Source organism: Pinus tabuliformis, chromosome 6 (assembly GCF_031772625.1).
Source record: "Pinus tabuliformis cultivar Carrire ecotype Pingquan chromosome 6, CPIR1, whole genome shotgun sequence".
In the NCBI taxonomy this organism is placed as follows: domain Eukaryota; kingdom Viridiplantae; phylum Streptophyta; class Pinopsida; order Pinales; family Pinaceae; genus Pinus; species Pinus tabuliformis.
Genome location: NC_142292.1, coordinates 729,994,743 through 730,017,985, shown reverse-complemented (window position 1 = coordinate 730,017,985; position 23,243 = coordinate 729,994,743). Strand labels below are relative to the sequence as shown.

Here is a 23,243-nt window from a genome sequence, read left to right as displayed (position 1 = left end):
AAAACTGCCAGGATCCTGGCCTTCCAGATGACGAAGTTGGATGCTCCATCCAACCTGTCTTGATCCCTCAGTCTGTTAACGGCAATCTCTGCTCAAATGAATGTTGAACCAGTGTTGCACGAAGCGGGAGCGAAGCGGAAGCGCGGAGCGCGGAAGCGTCATTTTCCAAAAATCTAGGAAGCGAAGCGTCCGCGGAAGCGTCTGCTATATATATATATATTTTTTATATTTTTTTGCATTTATACTCAAAACAAACATCCCAAATACCAAATTAATTGTAGAAGACATGAAAACATGCATATTTTTGCATAAATCAAGATAGATATGGCATCCATGATTCCATTGTAGTTACTTACTAGTACAACAATCATCTATATTCTAGCTATTACAAACATACATCAAATTTTTAAGCATATTATAAAACATAAAACATTTAAGCATATTATAAAACATAAAACATAGAGCATATTATGATTTATCTAGCAAGTGAGCAACTGTCAACATTTGTCATGTCCAAAATTCAAATAATAATGTTTACAAAATATGTCACTTGGTCACCGCCAAGCCAAAAAGGTTCAAAATTCAAATTCACAAGTCTACAAGTCTAATGAGTAATCTATGACAAAAAGAAGTAGATTGTGAATATATCTACTAATCTCTCCTCCTTCCACCACGAATAGAACGTGATGGCGGGCCTCCACGTGGTGGCAATGAAGAAGATGGTCCCTGTGTAAGTCGTGGCACTGGAACTGATGAAGAAGAACCCCCTGCTGTTGGTGTTGAACCATGGAACCTAGGAACCAAGGGACCAGATGGGGGTGGGGGTGGTGGCATATCAACACGGTCATCATCATCCTAGAATCGCTCAAAAAATTCATGCAAAAAAAAAAAACACTAGTTAACAAAAAAATTAAAAACATGAATTAGAGAAATGCTTTATAAGGGAAAATTGGAAAATTCATACCACAATGGACATACCTGGATAAGAGCATCCTCTAATTGCTCTAGTCGCAACACTCCATCCTCCAAATTGGGCTCCTCTGGATTCTTGTCCCAAGTCAACAAGTCTTTATTAGACTTTGCATCTTCACAGTAATGGGACAACAATCGCAAGTTGTAATGAACATAAACCAAGCTCTCTGCCCGGTCTAAATTCAACTTGTTCCTTTTAACACTGTGGATGAAAGAATAAGAGCTCCAACACCTCTCTGCAGAAGAAGTGTTTACCACCTGTGATAGCACCCGCAATGCCAAACTCTGTAGAAGTGGAGTAGCCCCTCCATGCATGTTCCACCACTCAAGAGCAGAAAAATGCTCTCGATCTTGAATTGCATGCATGCTCCCAAATGGACCAGTGTTGAGCGTATAGTTGCTCACTTGTCTCCGTACCAATGCAGCCTCCTCATTATCAGGGATTAATCTACTCAATGCAGCCATATATTTTTCGTGAACCTCTCTATCTTGGTGTGGTTTTTTCCTGCTTCCCCCCCCAGGTGCTGGTGTTGAAAGCCATGATGGATGATAGTATTTAGGTGTCAAAACATATGCTAATGCATGCAATGGAATATTTAGCATTTCCCATCGGTTTTGCACCTCTACACGAATATAATTGTACAAGGTGGTATCTCTAGGCTCAACAATGTCTTTAATCTGCCCCAACATGCTATCCATTTGCTCATACACCTCCCGAATTACTGGTCGATCTGAATCTGCAAACTTGATCATGTAATAAATTGGTTTGGTGAATTGCAAAACATATTTAACCTGTGACCAAAAGTAACTGTCAAGAACAGTGTCCTTGACTACATTAGCACCATCTGTGTCAGTGTTAATTTCATCCCATGTTTCAGCACACACTAGATTAGTTAAAGCTTGTCTCACCCTCACTAGCCACCTAAAGGTGAGGTAATAACTAGCAAATCTTGTCTTTGCAATTTTAAGCAATTGCAACTTGGAGTAAGTGCCATAGAAGTAGTTTACCCTTGTATGCCCTGTGATGAATTTAATGAGCTGCTTCCCTTTCCTGTAAACCTCAGCAATCCACCCACAATCTTTGTGTTTCACAATATCATGCATCAAAAGGTTCAATGTGTGAACCAGGCACCCAGACCAAAAGATGTGTGGATGAGTACGCTCAATAATTTTTCCTGCTGCCTTACAATTTGCTGCATTATCTGTGATCACTTGAACCACATTATTCGGACCAACATCTTTGATTGATTTCAATAGGAGATCTGCAATGTTTTGTGCAGTTGCACTGATGGAGGAGGAGTCATGACATGCAATAAATACTGCACCACTAGAAGAAACACCAAGAACATTTATCAAATGTTGGTTTCTAATATTTGTCCACCCATCTGATACAATGGATACCCCAGAATCCACCCACTCATGTGTAAAACGTGTCAAAGCTCTTTGAACCTTAGCTTTTTCTCTTTCTAATAACACTGTTCTAGCTTTCTCATAGTTGGGGGCCTTGTATCCTTTTGGGGCTTCATTGATGGCCTTTACCATGTCATGCCAATAGGGAGAGCGAAGCACATTGAATGGTACACCGCAAGCACAAAGAAAACGGACTATCTTTCCATCCACATCATCCCTCCCAGAAACATTAAGGAAATCCCCTATTGTTTTTCTACCTCCAGAGGTTGCAGAAGTACCATGAGGAGATGGGCAACTACCAAATTTAGAGGTTGCACTTGATTCAGAATGAGTTTTTTGTTTCTTGTTTTTTCGTTGTGCAGCCATCTCTATTTGGATGTATTTTCTTCTTTCTTCAGTTGAAATGTTTGGGCAAATTTGTACCCCCACAGAACCCTTTTTTTCATCACTGTCCAGCACCCCACAAAGATGCCTCCTCAGACGGGTATATGAACCCGTATATGGTTTTCCTCCATGACAACCATGAGGGCACACAAATTTGTAAGATCCACCACCCTTTCCCCCATCAAGTTTGGTCACATAGTTCCACAAGGGTGTTGATGTACCTTTCCCATCTTGTGCTTCAGTGTCCCCTTCAAGTTCATCCCCTTCCTCTTCAAACCCTTCCTCCTCATCATACATTGGGTCACTACTATTAGGACCAAGTTCATCTCCTTCCTCTTCCCCTCTATTCCTCACCCTTGCCATCATTAAAACCAAGAGTGGAATGATACATAGAAGCCAAAAGAACACCATCTTGGAATATGGATATAGGTGGTGGACAACCTGTAAATAAAGGAGCAAGTAGAAACAATGGGAAAGAGTAGGAGAGGGAGGAGAAAAATACAATTTTTTTTTCAAAAAAACAAGGGAGTTTGGGGTTTGAACTTACCTCTTTAGCTCTTGTAGATGAAGTCCTCCAAGCTCTTGCTCCAAGCTCCTCCTCCTTCTCCTAGCTCCTCCTTCTTCACTCCTCCAAGCTCTCCTCTCTTCTCCTCTCCTTTCCTCTCTTCTCTTCTCCAACTCTCATAAACTCAAAGTGAGAAAATGAGAAGAGAATGGGGGCTTTATTCTTTTCTAAACTCACCCTAAACTCACCCTAAACCCACCCTAACCTCACCCTAACCCACCCCCTCATGCAAACTCAAGTTAACTTTTAAAAAAAATTAAAAAAAAATCGAGTTACATTGCTGCACCCGCGGACTTTTCCGGAAGCGCGGATCCGGAGCTCGTGAAGCGTGCGCTTCCGGGCCGAAGCGAGGCGCTTCCGGTGGCCCGAAGCGCCCTCCGAAGCGCGGATCCGGGCCAACGCTTCCTATATTCCAGGAATCGCATAAAAAAACAGGAATCGCGCTTCATAAATTTTGGAATCGCGCTTCGCCTGGAGGTTCCAGAACGCTTCCGTACGGGACGCGATTCCGGCCTAGGATCTGGGGGGGGGGGGGCGATTCCTGCAACACTGTGTTGAACTGGTTCTCTTCTCCCTCTTTCGCTGCTACCCCAGCAAAACTCGGATCTGGATTTCTTTGGCGCTAGAAATCCTCTAAGGAACAAGATTCCTCTGAATTTCAATTTCCTTCATGGAAATCCTTCTGCCAACCACTAGCGAACCACCCCTCTCTTATCTCTCTTTGTTGCTGCTCAACACTGGATCTAGATTTCTTGGCAAGGAATCTTCTGAGGAACTGATTCCCTCTACTTTGCTTTTGCCCCACTAGGTATCGTTCCACACCAACAAAATCAACACCCCACTAGCAACTCTAGATAAAATCTGCGCTGCACCCCTAGCCACAACAACTGGAAAACTGAGACTCAACAGTCTCTGCATTGGCCCAGTAACCATTGCGCTGTCCTCTGCATCGACAACATCACCCAATCAAGCTGATGCAGGCTCTGCATGAGCCTTCCTTGGTGACTGCGTCACCTCCCCTCTGCTCTCTTGGCCTGAAACTACGCTGTCTCTGGGGATAACTGCCTTCATGCACAAATTTTTCCTTTGTCCTTTTTGCTGATGGCTTTAGTCCTCCTTGATCTGTAATCGCTTTGATACCATGTGAAAATTTCTGAATGCAACAAATCAGAAATCCTACTGTAGTAAATTGATTTGCATTACCTACTTGTGTTTTTCATTTTAACAAGTTATTTTCAAAATTATTCAGAAAATATTAATGCAAATACACTGTAGCCTACACCAATATACAGATCAAACATTGAAAAATAAATGAGACAACCACAGAAAGGACACACTTATTTTTGGACTAAATGTCCTCGGAAAAAACCCAATGTGGGAAAACCGGTGCAACAAATATGAGGGTTTTATTATTATGCAGATTTCTGAATACTACTAGGGTGCCAAATCTGACTCACCCAACAGAGAATAAACCCGGTAGAAGTACCTCTATCTGGAGACAAATATTTTGGCAGATCCAACGACTAGATGAACAAACCCCACAGGTGACTGCACTGTCCCTAGTGCTATGAAGTGATGGCTTCTCTCAGCTCTGCGCTGGGACTGCGTCACCTCCTCTAGGAGTTGTGTCACCCTCTCGGTGAGCCTTCCCGGCTCAGAAATTGATCTGCTGAATTGATGCCCGATCTGCCTCATAGAAACCCCAACGCTGCCTCTGCGTGATTGCGTCAGCCCTCCAACCTCTGCGTCACCCTCCTGGAGCTGCGCTGTCTCTCCGTTATGTATTCTCGGCCTTGGATGAAAGTCCTGGTGCCGAACTGCCCCTCTCTGCACTAGAAACTTATTATGAAATTCTCAGCAAACCATCCCCAAAATTTCGATCTAGCTCAAGTGCTGCTCTCACTGTGTGTGTTCTCCAACTGACCCCAAGCCTTCCTTTATACTTTTCCTGTTGAGAAATCAACGACCGTGATCTAATCTCTAATCAACAGCTAAGATTAAATTCAACTTGATCCTTGTCACTTAGAAGCTTCTCACCCATATTTACATTAATTCACTTTAATTATTTTAATTTCCTAAGTTTTAACTTAGGCACCATTAAAAATAATTAATTATTTGAACAACATGCACTCCGGGTGGAATTTCACCAAATGACTTTTGGGTCTTGGAGATCTCATGTGTTCTAGTCCCGCCACAAAATTTCGGAGCTAGAGCACATCCGATGCTACCCAAAAATCAATACTTATAATAAAATAATTTAGCCATGGTGTTTTGTTTACGAGGGGCCATGCACTAAAATTATACCAAAACACACTTTTACAGTAGATTCGATAAACACTAGGACTCACCTAAGACCTTGTCAATGAATTCTACCCTAACTTTGGGGTTATAGTTGGAAGAAAAACTCTGCCGATTATGCGTGTTTACCAACACACATAATTTGGGGAGGTTAAAAATATTCCTAGGATGAAATCCTTTGCCAAAATCAGAGGCTTACTGATGTGTTGTTACATAATTAAATGGTCATACTAGCATCATTCAAATAAATTTTGCAGAAATTGGGCTTACAATGATGAATGATGGCCACTGATTACTTTGATCTTCGAAAATGTTTCTCCACTGCCTTGTACACTGCTTTCTCAAACTTTTGACAAAGTGTGGTCAACATCTGGCTCCACACGGGGACACATTTCTTCATTGAAGGAATGTGAGAATCCAAAATCCTGTATCCAAGAAAACAAAAGTATATGAAATAGATATCTGCTCAAAATTAAAATCATCATGTATACATAAAACATTTGCTAGAATAGAAATCCTATTCTAACATATAAAATGTAAAGACATAAAATATAAATCAATGTTGCGAAAATCACGATTTTTTAAAAAAATCGCTATTTTTTCGGCATGGCAATTTAATTGGCTGATTTAATTAGCGATTTCTTTATTTTGAAAAAATCTCCAAAAAACGTAAAAACCGCCAAAAAATAGTAAAAATTGTGAAAAAATTGTGAAAAAATCGCCAAGATTTTTTCCAAAATGAAAAAATCACGATAAATTCGTAAAAATTGCCAAAAAATCATAAAAATCATGAAAAAATCGTGGATGCTTTAGATTCTTAAAAAATTGAAAAAAATGATTTTTTTTTAATATTTTTTTAATGTTGTCGATATTTTGCCGATTTTTATGGTTTTTTCCGATTTTTTCCCCTCGCTGATTTAATCCAGATTGTGATGTTCGCAACACTGATATAAATGCATGAAAAGTAAACTAGGTAACGACATAAATAAAATCTTATCTAAGAGAAGGGTTAGAGATACTATACATAGATGCCCTATGGCATCAAATATCTTCAATGTAGTGCATACTGAGCATTTGCCGACTTTCAAGCAGATCCGTGGGTTGTTTTTTTGATGTGCTATGCTGAATTCTGACGATCGTAGTGTTAGTTTTGTCAATGTTGCGAACATCGGCATCGAGATAAAATCGGCAAGGTCCGAAAAACCAAAAAATCATAAAAAATGGGAAAATATCGGTAAAAATCGGCAAACATCGGCTAAGCCAAAAAATAGTGATTTCGAGATAAACTCAAGATGTTATCGAGATGTTTGCAACACTGGTTTTTGTAGCATCGGAGTTCTAGTCTCGAAACTTTATGGAGAGGCTAAAACACAAGAGTTCTCCACAACCTAGTGATCGTTTCTGGAAATTCCACCTAGAAGTGTCTCAATTAGATTATTAGCCTATTTTTTAATATTTCCTAAGTCCAAACTTAGGAAATATGGTTAATTAATCAAAATTAATTGAGATAAAGTGCAAATCATCTAGAAACTCACACGGATCGACAGGGAAACATTCTTAGCCATCGATTAATATTTAATCTTTGCCGTTAGAGGTCCAACAAAAGATTATAAGAAGAAGTCAATGAGTAGATGGAGAACACACGCACAGAGATCGATATCCTTGGAGAGTTCGATTTTTCCAGAGAGCAGGTGTTGCCGGAAGAGTTTGAGCTTCAGTAGAAAAGTAGAGACAGAGAGTGGCAGGGACAATGAAGCTGGAGGAATATTTTTCTAGATCTGGTGAGTGCATTGCAGAGTGTCTGAATTTTCTCTAGTAGGTTGTGTAGAGGCATTGCAGAGACTTTAGAGGGTAGTTCGATTTTCTGGGGTGAAGTTGGTCATCAGTTCCAGAAGCCGGAAGACATTTCCAGAGTGTCAGAGAGACAATTTCCCAGTCAATAGCACTCAGGATGGCTTGATTTGGAGATGTTCCACGCTGTAGTGTTTGAGGGACTGCATAGAGGTGACGTAGGGCTAGGTGGACAACTTGCTTTCAAGGGGCAGTCAAGTGCCAGGATTTCTCAGAGTGAGGGTAATTTACCTCAGATTATTTTTGCCAGTATTTTCTTTGCAGGATAGCCAGTATTCAACATCCAAATTGTGCTAAGATTATTTCATTGCTGCCTAATAATATAAAACCCTCAGTTGCTGCACCGATTTTCCCAAGTTGGGTTTTTCTGAGGACATTTATCCAAAAATAATTGTGTCCATTTTTGTGTGTGTGCTAGAATATTTCTCAGCTTCCAGCGCTATTATTTGCCGCAGTTTTATTTGTGAATGGTGCAGTGTGATTTATTCGATATTTGCTATAGCAAATAAATTTTTAATTAATAAACAATTAGAAGAGTTACTTCCAGTTGTTGCAATAGGATTTCAGACTTGAAATTTTCACATGGTATAAGAGCGTGATTGATCAGATGGGAAAGCTTAGAAGTGGAGATAAAAATTCGCTGCTCAGAGGGAGCAGCAGGACAAGTTTCTAGAAGCTGCACAAAGCCTAAGCCAGGTAGATCAAATTGCTTTGGAAGTTCAAATTTTTCAGTGCAGGTTGGTAGAAAAAAAATTGACTTGCCTGTTGAGTGATTCCAGTCGATAGAGGGAGCAACGATAGCTTAGATTTTCGCTGAGAAAATTTCTAGTTTGGGCGCAGAGGGTTTTATAGTAGCAGAATCAACGTTGGATGGAAGAGAAAAAACACACAGAGGGAAAATTTCTCTCAGAGGATCTCGAGTTTTAGAGATCTAATTTTTCCAGTTGCAAATTGGTAGTAGCTATGAGAAAATTTTCTCACTCCAGAAGGGAGTGCGAGTAGTAGATTCAACAGCCAAGCAGAGGGAATGAGGGAGATTTTTTACCAAATTTAGAGATGGCCACAACTGGGCTTAGAAATCAGGATAGGTTGGAGGGAGCCTCCAACTATGTCATCTGGAAGGCTATGATGCCTTTCCTTCTAGATGAATATTGCCTTAAAGCCTATGTAGAGAATGCGTTGGTAGTACCCCAGGATCCAAATCAGTTGAAGGAGTACTAGAAAGAGATGGCGAAGGCGAAGTAGATGATCTTGGATGGAGTTTGAGATCGTTTAGTCTCACATGTGACAGACAAAGGTACGAACAAGGAGATGTGGGATGCTCTCTTAGCTATATCAGAGTACTTATGAGCGGAGGAAGATGTTCATATAGGAGAAGCTGAGGAGCATTAGGATGCAGAAGGGCGAGAGCTTATATGCCTTCCTCACCAAGATTCAGGAAGTCCAAGATCAACTTGCAGCCGTGTTGTAGCTGCTGCAACACCCTCCAAAATTTTGGCTTACACTCAATTTTAGAGCCTTCCTTGGTCCTGTACACTGTTGTTCCAAACGTTAAAGTTATCTCATGAGCTTTCTTGTAGTGCTTTGTTCCCTTTTGCATGTTGGGCTAACTGTCGTCTTTTGGCATGTTTGGCTGTCACATGATGTTTGCAAGCCTATTCTGATGGTTTCAAAGGTTTGTCTTTGTGCATATGAGTTGTTCTTAATATGTAAACATTTGTCGTACTCATTCGTCGAGTTCTAAGCACTGTCGCACAAGTGTCATCATTGTCATCCCAAAGTCTATCTTAAGTGTCGCACTTGTCACATTTTGTCATAAAGTAGTGACATAAAGGGAAATGCTTTGTTCATGTGTTCGGATGATCTATGTTGTCGTGTCGTCAAAGTATGCAAAGTGTGTGATCACAGTCAAGGTTAATCACAGTCCTTTACCTATCACACACAATCATTTTCGGAAAAACTTCCCAACCGAGCAACTTAGCTTCACTGGGCCCCTTCTGAACTGTGCACTGCACAGTCTCAACCCTCTAAACTGTGACCTCGCTGTTTGACACTGTGCAATGTGCAGTTCTCGTCTCCCAGGATTGCTACACTGCACAGTTCCTGTGCCCAAGTTCCGACCTTGACCTCTAGAATTGCGCAGTCTTGTCCTCCATCCCGGCTTAAATTGCGCACTTCGCATCCTCAAGCCTCAAGCTCATCCCCTGAGTCCTTGAACTGCGCAAAAGCCCAACCTCCCTTGACTCCCAAAACTACGCAGTTGGCTCTCCCAGTGTCCATTCCCTCAGCCTGACCCCACTGGCTTTGGAAATTGCGCAGTCTTGTCGTTCGGGCCTCCTTCAGCTACGCACTGCGCAGTCATAGAGCGCAAGCTTTTACCTTGGCTACTGGAACTGCGCACTCGCAGTCACTTAGTCACCCCTTCCAGCCTGTCGCTTGTCCCGGGCCCAGTTGGTGAATCAGAATGTGTATCTTAGACTAGGGGGGTTTTCGAATTGATGTTGTCTGATCATGAGTGAATTGTAGGAACAGGTACCCTATTATGTCATGGAAAGATGATGGAGAAAGAGGAGGGAAACATGCCTAAAGACTTTCTTGTAGTTGAATTGACAAGTTGATCAATCAAGAGAAAGCGAAGGGAAAAAATTTGCGACCACTATTCAAGACTGAAGATCATTGAAGATTCTGCATCACCAAGCCATGCAGAGGTGAAGAGAAAGCATCTTCAAGAAGACATCCAACACTTAGCAACAACAGTGACTTGACATTGCCACATCATCAAGCAGTCCATGTCAACAATGTCATGTCATGTCATGAGTGGTCATATGCCACATCACTATTGTGGATCATGTATATTGTATTCAAATGTATTGTAAAGTGGAAGTCCAAAGGACACACATGGAATGTAAAGAGTCATGTAAGTTGAAAAGTCATAGGAAGTCAAACAGTCATGAGGGTAGTCAAAGAGTCACCCTTGGTTATATATACTCCCTCATTGTATGAGAAAAAGACTTTTCACCTTGGCTCCTCCCGCAAGGCATTAGAGAGATCAACTAGTTCTTTGAGGAGCAAGGAGTGGCTCCAATGCTCCACTACTGGGGCTAGTGATGTACATTGTAAACATGTGTCTTGAAACTTTTATGTAATAACAGAAGCCTGCAAAGCCAACATGTTCTTCATGCATGGACTATGAATGTTTGTAAGACTATTCTGTGAATGTTTGTATTTCATGTTTGCTTTCACATGTGCTAAGATAGTTGAACTATTTCGATTATTTTAGTACTTATCTTATTAAGAATGTGTTGTAATGGTTGTTATTGTTGTCCCATCCTTATGGACTATTTCGCGGGATATTAGACAAAACTTTCTTTATTTGTTGGTTGTAACGACCGTCGCATCCGTTGTGGACTATTCTGCTGGATGTTAGACGGACCCTTCTAGTTCATGTGTGTCTCTTCTTGGGTGGTACTATTACCTCTCACTTAGAGGCTCACTTTTCTCCCCCCTTTGCAGTAGAAGAACCTTGACACAGTTGCAACTGAACACTCACCAGGCACACCTTCTTGCTTTTCAAAGATACCATTGCATCCCTCTCTCTTGTTGACAGTTAGAGCCAAGGAAAATCTTTAAGAATTCGACAACCGGGCCTTTATACCGGATGGGACTCCTACACCAAACAGTGTGAGGTCTAATTGGGACTTCACATCGGGGAGATCCCCTGAATGTTGGTGGGTCCAGCATTGCCAACAAGCCGTTGTGGAGGCATCCCAACCCATAAAGCTTGTACGGTTGGCACTGAATAGTGTCTCAGAGGACTAGCAAGTGTTTATCCAAACTATCTTGGGCAGAGACACATTGCCTAAGTGGGACATGATGTGGTTCGACCTACAATAGGAGGAGTTGAGGTAGGCTAGAGTAAAGAGTAACATCACCGGTAGTAGCAGCAAGGGCTTGAAGGGTGAGAAGGTAGAGGAGAATGTGGCCCTAGCATCAAAGGTTCCCAATCAAGGACATAGGGAAAAGAAGAAGGACTTATCTAAGGTCAAGTGCCACAGATGTGGTGAGTTCGATCACTACAATACCCAATGTCCTGTCAGGAAGAAGGACAAGCAAGAGAAGTAGGACCAAGCGGCGACGTCTGTAGAGATAGATAAGTTGTCCTCCAGGTTGGAGGAAGATTTCGCGATGTTTGCAACTATACCTCCAGGAGAGAGGTGGGGTGATCAGAGCTATAGTCCCAAAGTTGCAGAGGTTTGGGCAGGATCTTTGAGGTGTTCTTCTCATGGGTCATTACCTCTTTGATACAGGGATCCACAGTATTCATTGGCTGAATGGATCAGTGTCAATGATGTAGTCAGATTCCCGAGTGACAGTTACAGACCAATAGCAGTCAGATGCTGAGTAGCGCAGTGCAGTATTGACAACAGTGCAGAGTGGCATAGTGCAGAGTCAGCAACAACGCAGATTTCTCAGTAGATAGTGCAGTAGCTAATAGTAGTAAGCAGTGAAGCACCACCCCTATAAAACGCACGGGTACCCGCGGGTAAAAACGGGGTCATAAGGGCGGACGGGTAAACTTCATCAAACCCTAGGTCTTTACCCTTACCCCTTGGGTTTAGTACTAGACCCTCTTACCCTTACCCCTCAGGTTTAGTACAAGACCCTCTTACCCTTATAAGACTCGCAGGTTCAATACAAGACCCCTATCGGACCCCTATAAGACCCTTTGGGCAGCGAAATGTTTAAACTGTCCAAAAATTCGATTTAAATTTTTTTTTTCTTTCCTTTTTGGAGATGAGGTGGAGGAAAAGGGAAATTGGAGGGAAAAAAAAACTTTATAAGCACCTCTCTCCCTTCTATTTTTCATTCACTTGTCATTTGAGTGTTTGGCTAATTTGTGTGAGTGAGAGTGAAGCTAAAGGAGCGTGAGGGAGTTGTTGGACGAGGCTAAGGGAGGCTTCATCGGATCAGACTAAGCTTCAGGTAGGCTTCATGAACCTAGTTAGAATGTTTTCCATGTATTTTTGTTTGTTTGTTTGTTTTTTTTATTTTTTTTTTTGTTTATGTTTGCAATTTTTTTTTGATTGGGAATGCTTGTGGGTGAGAAACTCAGCCACAGAGGGCCGCTGTGTGGCTGAGAAAATCAGCCACCTGCCTGATTTTCTCAGCCGCACAACCAAAAAAATTCAAAACCAAAAAAAAAATTTAAAATAAAAAAAGAAATCTAAATTTATTTTTTTTTCTTCCAGATTTTGTTACCATGCCACCAAAGGGTTTCAGACAGTCTCGTGATTCGGCATGGGCACATGGTCAACGACTCATTCCCGGTAATGACCACAATATCAAGTGCAATTATTGCAATGCCACAATGTATGCAGGCATAAACAGGCTGAAATACCACCTAGCCAGAATTCCTGGGCATGGTGTGGGTGCTTCTTAAAGTTGCCTTGATGAAGTCACTACTGAAATGATCGCTGCTTTGGAAGCCATTAAAGAAGCAAGTTCTAAGAGGAAAAGAATGAAGGATGAGATTGTTGGGATAGGTAGATCTTCACCTCAGAGTGAAACACAATTTCAAAGTCCAAGTATTGGTAACTCCTCTTCAACTGCTATGTCAAAGAAGAGTATAACCTCTTCTTTTTTCAGTCCTCATACAACTCCAAGATCTCAAACAACCTTGGACAGTTTCAATTATAAGAAGAGGAAGGATGCAGATATGGTAGTGAGGAGGTTTTGGTACCATAACAGTCTTTCATTCAACTATGCAAAGTCTTATTTTTATCAGCGCATGATGGATGCCATTGCATGTGCTAGCCCTGGATACAAAGCCCCAACTTATTATGCACTTAGGGGGAAAGAGCTAGATGAGGAGCATGAGTGTGTCAAGGAACAATTGGAGAGCATTAAAAGCTCATGGAAAATTACAGGTTGTACACTTATGTCTGATGGGTGGACAAATCTTAGGGGTAGTACAATAATAAATTTTGTTGTAGCTTGCCCTAAAGGAACCATGTTCCTAAATTCCAATGATGCATCTGCAAAAGTAAAAGATGCACATTTGATTTTTTTTATTGTTGGCTAATGTGGTGGAGGAAGTTGGGGTTGCAAATGTTGTCCAAGTAATCACGGACAATGCAGCAAATTATGTGGCAGCTGGAAGGTTGCTTTGTGCCAAATATCCCACCATTTTTTGGACTCCATGCGTTGCCCATTGCATAGACTTGATGCTAGAGGACATTGGGAAGTTGGAGTGGGTGCAAGACATTATGCAAGAATGCAAGCATATTACCAAGTATATTTATAATCATGCTTGGGTGTTGAACCTTATGAGGGAATTCACACAGGGTGAGCTTAGTCGCCCAGCTGTCACACGGTTTGCTACAAACTTTCTTTCCCTCCAAAGCCTTTTGTATGAGTACCAAGCTTTGAGAAGAATGTTTTGTAGCCAACAATGGGTATTTTGGAAAGATAGCACAAAACCGGAAGCAATGTCTGTGAAAATATCTGTCTTTGCTAATAGTTTGTGGGACAAAGTGACTGAGATTGTTAGCTTCACTGAGCCCCTTGTGAAAGTCTTGAGATTGATGGATGTAGAGAAACCTGCAATGGGATATATTTACAAGGGCGTGGACAGGGCCAAAGAGGCCATAAAGACTTTTTAGAAGGGAAATGAATCTAAATATATCCCTATATGGCAAATTATTGATTCCAGGTGGGACATGCAACTACATTCACCATTGCATGCAGCAGGAGCATATCTCAATCCGAGCTTATTCTATAATGAGGGGTCTAGCATTCAAAGAGATCCCGAGGTGATGAGAGGTGTCATGATATGCATTGAGAAGATGTTCCCGGATGTAGATATTCAGGACAAAATCAACTTACAACGAGATATGTACAAGGAAGCATCTGGCATGTTTGGATTCAACTCAAGCCAACGTCTCAAGGACAAGAAAATGCCTTGTAAGTGCAAATTGTTAGAACTTAGCTTGTAATTTTGCTAGTTCTCTTTTATATGTTTGGCATTGCAAACTAATAATCTTTGTTGTTATTTTTTTACAGCTCATTGGTGGATAGATTGTGGCATTGAGGCACCACAATTACAAGAATTCGCCATCAGAGTTCTGAGTCAACCAAACTGTGCTTCTTGTGAGCGCAATTGGTCAGTTTTTGAGCACATCCACAACAAAAAGAGAAACATGTTGGAGCATGAGAGGTTGGAGAAGTTGGTTTTCATCTACTACAACCTTCGAATGCTGACAAAACAAGTGCAACCAAAGGATACAAATCCAATTTTATTAGATGCTATTGATTTAGAGTCTGATTGGGTTGTGGAGGAGGAGGCCCCTGATTTGAGTTTGCTTGATGAAGAGACTGAGGATCTCGCTAGTTTGCCATCTCAAATGGAGACTCCAAATACACTTGCCTCACAGTTGCTTTCGCCTTTTGATGTTAGCACTAGCTCTGCGAGGGCTTATTGTAGGCGTAGTCGTCCATGAGTGATGAGACACAAGATTGTAATGAGACAATCATTTATGACATATGTATTTGAATTTTGAACTTGTTGACATTTTTTTATTTTAATTATGGAATCATGAGTCCTTTTCTTATTCCGTATCTAAATGTTTTGCTTACAAAAATTAAATATGTTATGTTGTACTTTTATAGATATGAGATGATGTTATGAATTATTGCATATATTGTGGTTTTTATAACTTATAAGGATTGGAATTGTCATTAGTTTCTATTTTTTGCTTAAAATTTACCACATTTTAAGTTTTTTTTTTTTGTATTTTGACGAGTCTTATAAGGGTCGTTCTCGAGTCTTATACGAGTAGACGAGTCGATGCCTTGCCGAGTCTTATACGAGTACGAGTCGTGCAACATTGGTAGTAAGGACTCAAGAGACAGATGCAACAGACATAGTTGATTCAATATTTAGGATGCTTCTCAATTGCAGTAGCAACAACAACAAATGAGAGGGAGTTGCAGTGTAGATGCAGAGTTGGTAGCAGTACAACAATGTAAGCAATGACACAGATGCAACATCAGAGTTGCGCAGTGGTTGATGGGTAGTGGCAACCAGTCACAGTGGCCAGACATCAACAATGCGACAGAGAGTGATACAGAGACATGGCATTGTAGTAGTAGTGCAACACTAAAAGACCTTCCTCGTGAAGAGGGAGTGTTAGTTTTTGTAGCATCGACGATGTTCTAGTCTCGAAACTTTGTGGAGAAGCTAAAACACAAGAGTTCTCCATAACCCATAAATTGTTTATGGAAATTCCACCTAAAAGTTTCTCAATTAGATTATTAGCCTATTTTTTAATATTTCCTAAGTCTAAACTTAGGAAAAGGGGTTAATTAATCAGAATTGCTCCATGGTATTATAGGGGCAAATTATAGGATATATTGACCTTTGAAGCCAAAAAGACTTGGCTAGGTCAATCAAAGGTGAATGTCCCAGGGAAGTTATATGATTGGACAGGTCTTCTCCTTATAAGCTATAAGGGCTTCGCTACGTCGATTGAAGGAGATAGATGTAATTCACCTTTGAAACCTGAAGGACTTGGCAAATTCTATTTTGAGAAGCTTGAAGAACTTGGATACTAGAAGGACTTGGTTGGGTCATGACCAAAGGAGATTGATACATTTGCCTAAGGAGCCATGAAAGACTTTGTCCAAAAGCCTTGGATGCTTACGCACATATGAGAGTATTACATTGCCCACTGCAGGATGGAGTTATTTAATAGACATGCGTCAACATGACAAGCTCATGAACTTTTCTTAAGGAAGGAGAAATTTCAGCAAGGGAAATCTGTTGTAGAGAATACCTCCCTTGCTAAGAGGGAGTGTTGATTTTTGTGTAGCACTGGGAGGTATTCCCGCATGCCAAAAAGCCTCCCAAGTCGGCCAAAGAAAATTATGGAAGTGACAAATTAAAATTATATACTTTTGGGCTCCATGTAGTCCCCAAATGGTCAAGTCGGCCCCACCATGAAGGGGTGCGACTTTTAGTAAAAAAGTCACCCATTTGACAAATAAAAACATAAGTGGACCTCTTCATTTGGACAAATTTGAATCACACACATCTTGTATTTTCTGATCCACACGTGCGAAGTCAAGAGGAGGAGATATGAAGGTTAACCAAGCTAAGGAAGCTACCATTTCACCAATTTTGACTTGCTCTGTTTGACCAAGAATCTGTTGCATTTGACCGCAAGTTTGACTGATTTGACTGTCGAGAAAGGGGCAAGGTTGACCGCAGAAGAAGAAGACTTTAGGCATAGTCAACTGTCATTGACCACAGTTGACCATAGACCCTTTGACTGCAGAACCAAGCTGACCTCAACCCAAAATTTCAGACTGTTGACCAGCATTGATTTCTCTGATTTTGGAGGTTTGACTAGCTGGTATTTGACCATGTTTGACTGGTATCTTGGACTTGGATTTGTGGCACAGATTTCTAGAATTCTGTTGGAATTGTAAATATTGCTGAAGAACAATTTCTTCTTAGAAGGTTGCTAGGTTTTTTCCAAGGTTGGATTTTCCCAGGTTAAATTTGTTGTCTCTATTGTTCTTGGCTGTCTCTTTATTATCCTACAGTTTTCATTGCATTACTGTTGAGATTTTATGTGTAATTGCTTTATGATATATGTGACATAAGATAGCTTGATTGGAAATCATTTAAAAGTAATTATTAGATCAGAAGGTCAGTTTCTACTGTGCATTGTTGTAGGAAATTCAGCAGAGTTAAGGTTATTTAATATTCATAAAGGTTTTGTTGAAGTTTCATAAAGTCTAAATTCTTTTTGCACAAGGTTTTGATCAAGTTCTCTTGAGGCAACCTAGGTTTATCTCCCTCTCTTTATTTGTCCAAGAAGATAGAAGGATGCTAGGGTTACAGGATTAAGGGACACTAATTTGTCTCTTAATTTCCTTGAATCAACATCCATTCTTTTTCTTCTAAAGCTTGCTATTCCTAAACTCCATTAGCCCTAGGTTGAGAAAGACACTATCTTATCTCTTGTGCCAATCATTAAAACCCTACAAATTATTTTTACTTTTAATAGGGTAACTTAGTTTTTATTTCCAACAAAATCATGCATTTTTAGCATTAATTGTCTTGGATGTTGTTGCCCTAGGGTTAGGTTTTGTTCTCAATTAATTGGAAAAGCAAAATGTCATTTTATATGTATTTTCTGGCCCTAATTTAGGGTTGACTTCTAGGGTTTATGGTTCTGTTATATGTTTTTTAACCAGAGAAAAATTGCTGTATTTTATTCTCTTATTTCCTCATTATTATAGCCCTAACTTTATATGTTTTTATCATAGATTCCAGTGCTACTGTTATTGCTGTTGTAAACTATTTTATTGCTGCAATTTCTGATTTAAAAAGCTATTTATGACAGCCAAATGTCTTATCTAGATTGTGTATATTTGGGAACCTATTTGAGCATCTATTGGTTGATGTAGGCCTTTAGATTGCGCCAGTGGATCCTTTGAACTAAAAACTTGAAGTTGCTCTTTTATCCACCTTAAACCCTAATTTCTGTTCTTGACCTTGGGTGGAATTTATTGCAGAACCCTTAGGGGGCATTTGGCTTAAGGCAATTGTGTTACTTGATCTGTAAGATCTACTAGGGTAGCTTCCCTTGTGTTGGACTGTGTACATCACTAAAATGAGGGTAGTTGTTGTTGAAGTGACGGGTAACACTCCCATTGGTGCACTCAATCTAGGTTGCCTAGTGAGGCTTTGCACTAGGATGGTATATTCTGTTGTAACATTGACCTAGACATGCTAGCTCTTGAATAGAACATAGCCAATGGATCTTGTCCTCCCACCCTATATGGTGATTTGCGTGAACTCGCAACTCGTGAAAATGAATCCTCATTGATCAAGTGGGACTGTAAGACTATGATTGTTTCGGTTGTAGATGTTTTTAACAAACAATAAGTTTTTCAACCATTTGCAAGACTTTCTTGATGTAAAGGCTATGTTAGTGCCCATGGATTAAGCAGGGAGACACAAGGAACATGGATAAATTACAGATATCTGTTTTTCTTGACTGTCCTAGTCATCGTTAAACATTATTTAAAAATATTAAAAACAAACATTTAAAAAATTAAAATTAATAGAAATATAAAAGTGAAAAAGTATAATGTCAGGAGAGAGGATCCTTATAGCTCGTGTTGAATCCGCTATTCACTGTCGAGGGTTGGTATGATGTATAATCTGCAATTGAAGTATGATAGTGATGACATCTGGGTTTAGCACCTAAGAATTCTAATTGAAGATGAGCTATGATTGGCCAGGGATTCACAGCACCTTTAACCTGAAAATAGATAGTTGATACAGAACAGGAAAATGAAAGAAATGAGTGTCTGGAGAAATTTATTGTGGAAATAATTCATTTTCTTTCCTAGTTCAACTAAATGCCTGAAAGCTTGGATTTGTGCAGTAGTAGTTGCCCTTCTTTAGCAGCGACGTCATAGACTAGAGGGCTAAAACAAATTGTCCTTTTAGCCATGAACCTAGTGTATGAACATTCTGGTTCAGTATTTTTTTTTTAAATAAATTCCAACGGAAAAATCTAGTAATTTTATTTCCGAGAGAGAACAAAATTACATGCATAGATGCCCAAGGCATTCCGCTGGCCGACAGCCCAGGATCGTTTCTGGAACAGCCAACAGAACTTCTTGTCTCCAAAAAACACAAAAGAAAAGCACAGGGGTTCATATATTCCAACGTTAAAGATTCCTATAAGTGATTAGACCAGATATAATAAATATGGATCAGCAAAAAGGCAGCATTACAAGATTAATAATAGTACCAGCTACACTGGTAAAAGAAAAAAACTGAACAGGGACTATATGTCTCAGCAAGATCAGAAAGGAGTTATGCTATTTGAAAATAGGATTTGTGAAGGAATTCTGGGGTGGCATCCTCAGACATGTATTTATTCTTTCTCTATTATTTTATATTGTTGACCTAGTGTTTTGGATATGAGCTCTATGATTCTCAAAACATATCTGGAGTCCTTGTTTCATTGGAAGTACCTCAAGTTTTATTTTTATTTTTGATTTGGGATATCTAATTACCAGTGGTGCTACTGTTTTGAAGCAAAATAGGAGAGATTAAATGAAGCTAAACATTTCTTCTACTTTGTTTAAATGTACAACAATATCTGGTTAACTCTGAGCGTCTTTTTCTCTTGTTTAGGAGTCCCAGGCATCATTTACCAAGAATATAGAAGACCATAAGATGATTGTGAGCAACAATGAAAATGTTTTAGCTTCCTTGAAGAAGAAACTTGAGGATGTAGAAGCAGAAAAGGTATGATCTATTGAGAACAAAGGGTGTTTTAACGTACTGATTAGTTTTTGCAATTATCTTTGGATTTTCCGTAGTTGTATCTGTTAAATGCAAATGATTTTTATTGGACATTCTTTCCTGCCAGGTGGCAATGGTAGACCAGATTAATGATCAACAACAAATGTTGGAAGAACTAAAAAGAGCTCTGGAAAATGCAAAAGTTGCACTGGAAGTAAGTTAAAAATTTAAATCTGCGTGTTTTGTTGTGTTCAGTTTGTGTCTTTGCATAGGTTTATGTTGAAATGATTGCTCGTTTTTGTGGTAGGAACGGGAGCATGTTCACAATACTGAGAGGACACAACTGATGACTGAAGTATCAAATCTACAGAAGGAACTAGCAAAATTAGCTACTTCTGCTGTGGTCAGGGAGAAAGAGAGTTTGCGAAAGGATCTTGAGAAAACGAAACTGAAGTTGAAAGACACTGAATCCAAGCTTCGGAACATTCTTCAGGAGAAAAGCAAGCTCGAGGTCTTACTTTTCACTTCCTAAATTCTATCTTGGATACATATTTCTAAAAATGTTACTGTATATTTCTGTAAGAAAGATAAATTCCTGTGATTTTGTATTGGATGTATGTTGATTTTACCTTTTGGTGAGTGTATTTTGAATTATATTTAATCATGTCCTTTTTATGTAGTATATTTTTCATTTAGCTACTTTTCATAATGGTATTACTCATGAATGTGAATGATTAGCTACTCATGACGTATATAATTTTATATTCTTGAGGGCTGGGCCCATGGGTTGGTGCCTCTGTTGCCAAGATGTCGCCTGTAGTCCGACACAATCTGCAGGTCCTTCGCTTGATTTCCATAGGATCAGGTGCACCAAGTCTATGCCACTAGTTCTATGCTGGGTAACTTTCTCAGAATGGGGGAAATGCCTCAGAATTTCTCGGGGATTTAGTTCCAATGGAAAAACAAACATATATGGTTTCTGCTTTTGAGTGTTTTGATATATATATATATATATATATATATATATTTTATATGGTAAAATGTTATTATATATACTATGAGAAAGATCATGTTTTCTGCAATTCTGTGTTGGCTTTATGTAGATTTTATCTAAAGGTGAATGTGCCATGAATGATATTAACTGATGTACATCTTATGCAGAATAATTTTCATTTAACTACCTTCATAGCTGTGTTACTCATGAATGCGACTGTTTAACAAGTATGAGATATAATTTTCTGATCCATGAGGAAAATCTGTAATGATGCAGGCTGAGAAAGCAAACACTGATCGTGAAACTAAGCTTTTGCGTGAGCAGACCAGTTTACTGCAGCGCGGTATGTATAAGCGTGAATCTCTTGCTGATAAAAGACGGGAATCAAAGGCGTTTGATTTGAGCAAGACGAAGAATCAAGTTGGGTGTGTTGAACCTTCACTTCAATCAAGGACAATTGAGTCTGAAAGGGCCACTTTTGATGCTGATGTCCTACGAGTATGTCTTTTAGTCTTGAATTCATGATGTTAATTGAAGAATGCATTGTCATTTAATGAAATGAAATGATATTTTAAGGTCCACAAGACTAAAAATAGTCTATGAGACCATTAGTTCCCTGTTTTTCGCTCTTTGCAATTCAGTCCTTTTCTGATTCAAATTGATGATGCGCTGACCCAACCTTCCAACAATCTCCTCGCTAAAAAGAAAATGCCAAGAAACTGATGCTAACATGTTCTCATAACTTTCTCTGATGTCTTTGAATCCATCACATTCCAAAATGAAATGTTTTTTCCGATTCCACAACCCCATATGTGCAAAATGTGCACACCCTTTCTTCCCAAGCTTCTTTAGGCCTTTTCCACTGTCCTGTTTCACACCGAAGTTGATGTGAGTTGGTCCTTAATTGAGCAATAAGAACCTTTGCCCTCCACGAAATGCTAGCTCCAATGAACTCTTTTTGTTGTAAATCACATGTAGGGTTGAATTCCTCAATGTAATATTTTTTCTTTCTACCCAACTCTTTTCCCCATACCTTTTTACGAAACTTCTCCATAATAAAATTCTTTAGCTCCTTCCTATTTGTGGGACAGACATTGAGGTAGATATCCCATTTTTGCATCCATGTGTAGTTTTGTTTCATCCATGTTTTCTTTCTTTCACTGATGCCTTCATTGAAGATAACATTAGGCCATCTACCTACTCTCATTTGTTCAATTCTTTTTAGGTATCTTATGAGCCGCACCATAGCAATTGCTTCAATGGAAGTTGCTCCTGTTTCACTCAACATTATCTCATAAGGTACTGAACTTTTTATTTTGAACTTGCTCATGATCAAGCGTTTTTGGATTTTCTCAATTTGTTTCCATTTTGAGACGGGAGTGCTGCTAGCCCACAATTCACACCCATATAGCATCACTGGACAAACTAGGAGTCCAAAAAGCACTTTAATCGTTTTCCAATCCCATAACTCTGCCTCTCTACATCTGTTTTGAAGAGCATATAATGCTTTCCACCCTCCTAAAATTCTCTTCTTTCTGCAGTCCTCCCAATTGAGTTTGTTGTTGAAATCAATCCCAAGGTACTTGTACTCATTTACTTCTTCAAGAATGTTGTCTTCAAAGAAGAAAGTATGCTGGCTCTACTTCCTTTTATTAGAAAAAATCATTATTTTGGTCTTGCTAGTATCCACTGCTCTACAAAAATGCTCAAGGGCATATAAGTGCATTTGCAATCCATGGGCCGATTTAGAAATCAATACAATATCATCAACATATAAAAGAAGCTTTATCACAAACTCCCCCAACTGAACACCATCTCCACCTTGCAGATTTAGCCACTCTTCCAATTTATCAATATATAGACCAAAAAGAGTGGGGGATAGAGGGCAACCTTGCTTGACTCCAATGTCACTTCTAAAGCTTTCTGAAATACTTGCTGAGGTTCTAATTTTGACTTTCACTTCTTCATAAAGTCTATGGACAACGACTCTATAATGCACAAGAATTTCAAGTTCTTCCATTCTACGCCACAACTTATCCTTAGGGACTGTGTCAAATGATTTTTTGAAGTCAACAAAGCAACAAAATACTTCTTCTTTGACCTCCCAAACCTTTTCAACAATGTGTCTCAACGTGATGCCATGATCCACTGTAGAATGTTTCGGCCTAAAACCCGCTTGTCCTCTTGCTCTCTTTTCTTTTACTTCTGCCCACTTGCTAATTTTGTCTTCTACCATGCTGCCGAAAAGCTTTGCAAACAAAGGATTGATCATAATTGTTCTATAGTTGGATGGATTATTAATGTCTCCACTTTTAAAAAGGGGTATTGCTAGGCTAGTTGTCCAGTCTCTTGGGAATCCTTGTTGAATGATGTTGTTGAATATTTTCATGATGTGCGGTGCAAGAGCGCTCATTCCCCATTTTAGATACTCTGCT

At 39.7% G+C, this 23,243-nt stretch overlaps 1 protein-coding gene across 3 annotated transcripts in view; it reads left to right on the top strand.

Moving 5' to 3' along the window:
* The window catches only part of LOC149260784 (kinesin-like protein KIN-7O), a 314,791-nt gene that overhangs the window by 147,467 nt on the left and 144,081 nt on the right, over window positions 1-23,243 (top strand). For all 3 annotated transcript variants that reach the window (XM_089421110.1, XM_089421112.1, XM_089421115.1), the window contains exons 21-24: window positions 19,704-19,817; window positions 19,942-20,028; window positions 20,122-20,325; window positions 21,085-21,306. In XM_089421110.1, the coding sequence (XP_089277236.1) occupies window positions 19,704-19,817; window positions 19,942-20,028; window positions 20,122-20,325; window positions 21,085-21,306 (627 nt within the window). The remainder of the gene's footprint in view (window positions 1-19,703; window positions 19,818-19,941; window positions 20,029-20,121; window positions 20,326-21,084; window positions 21,307-23,243) is intronic.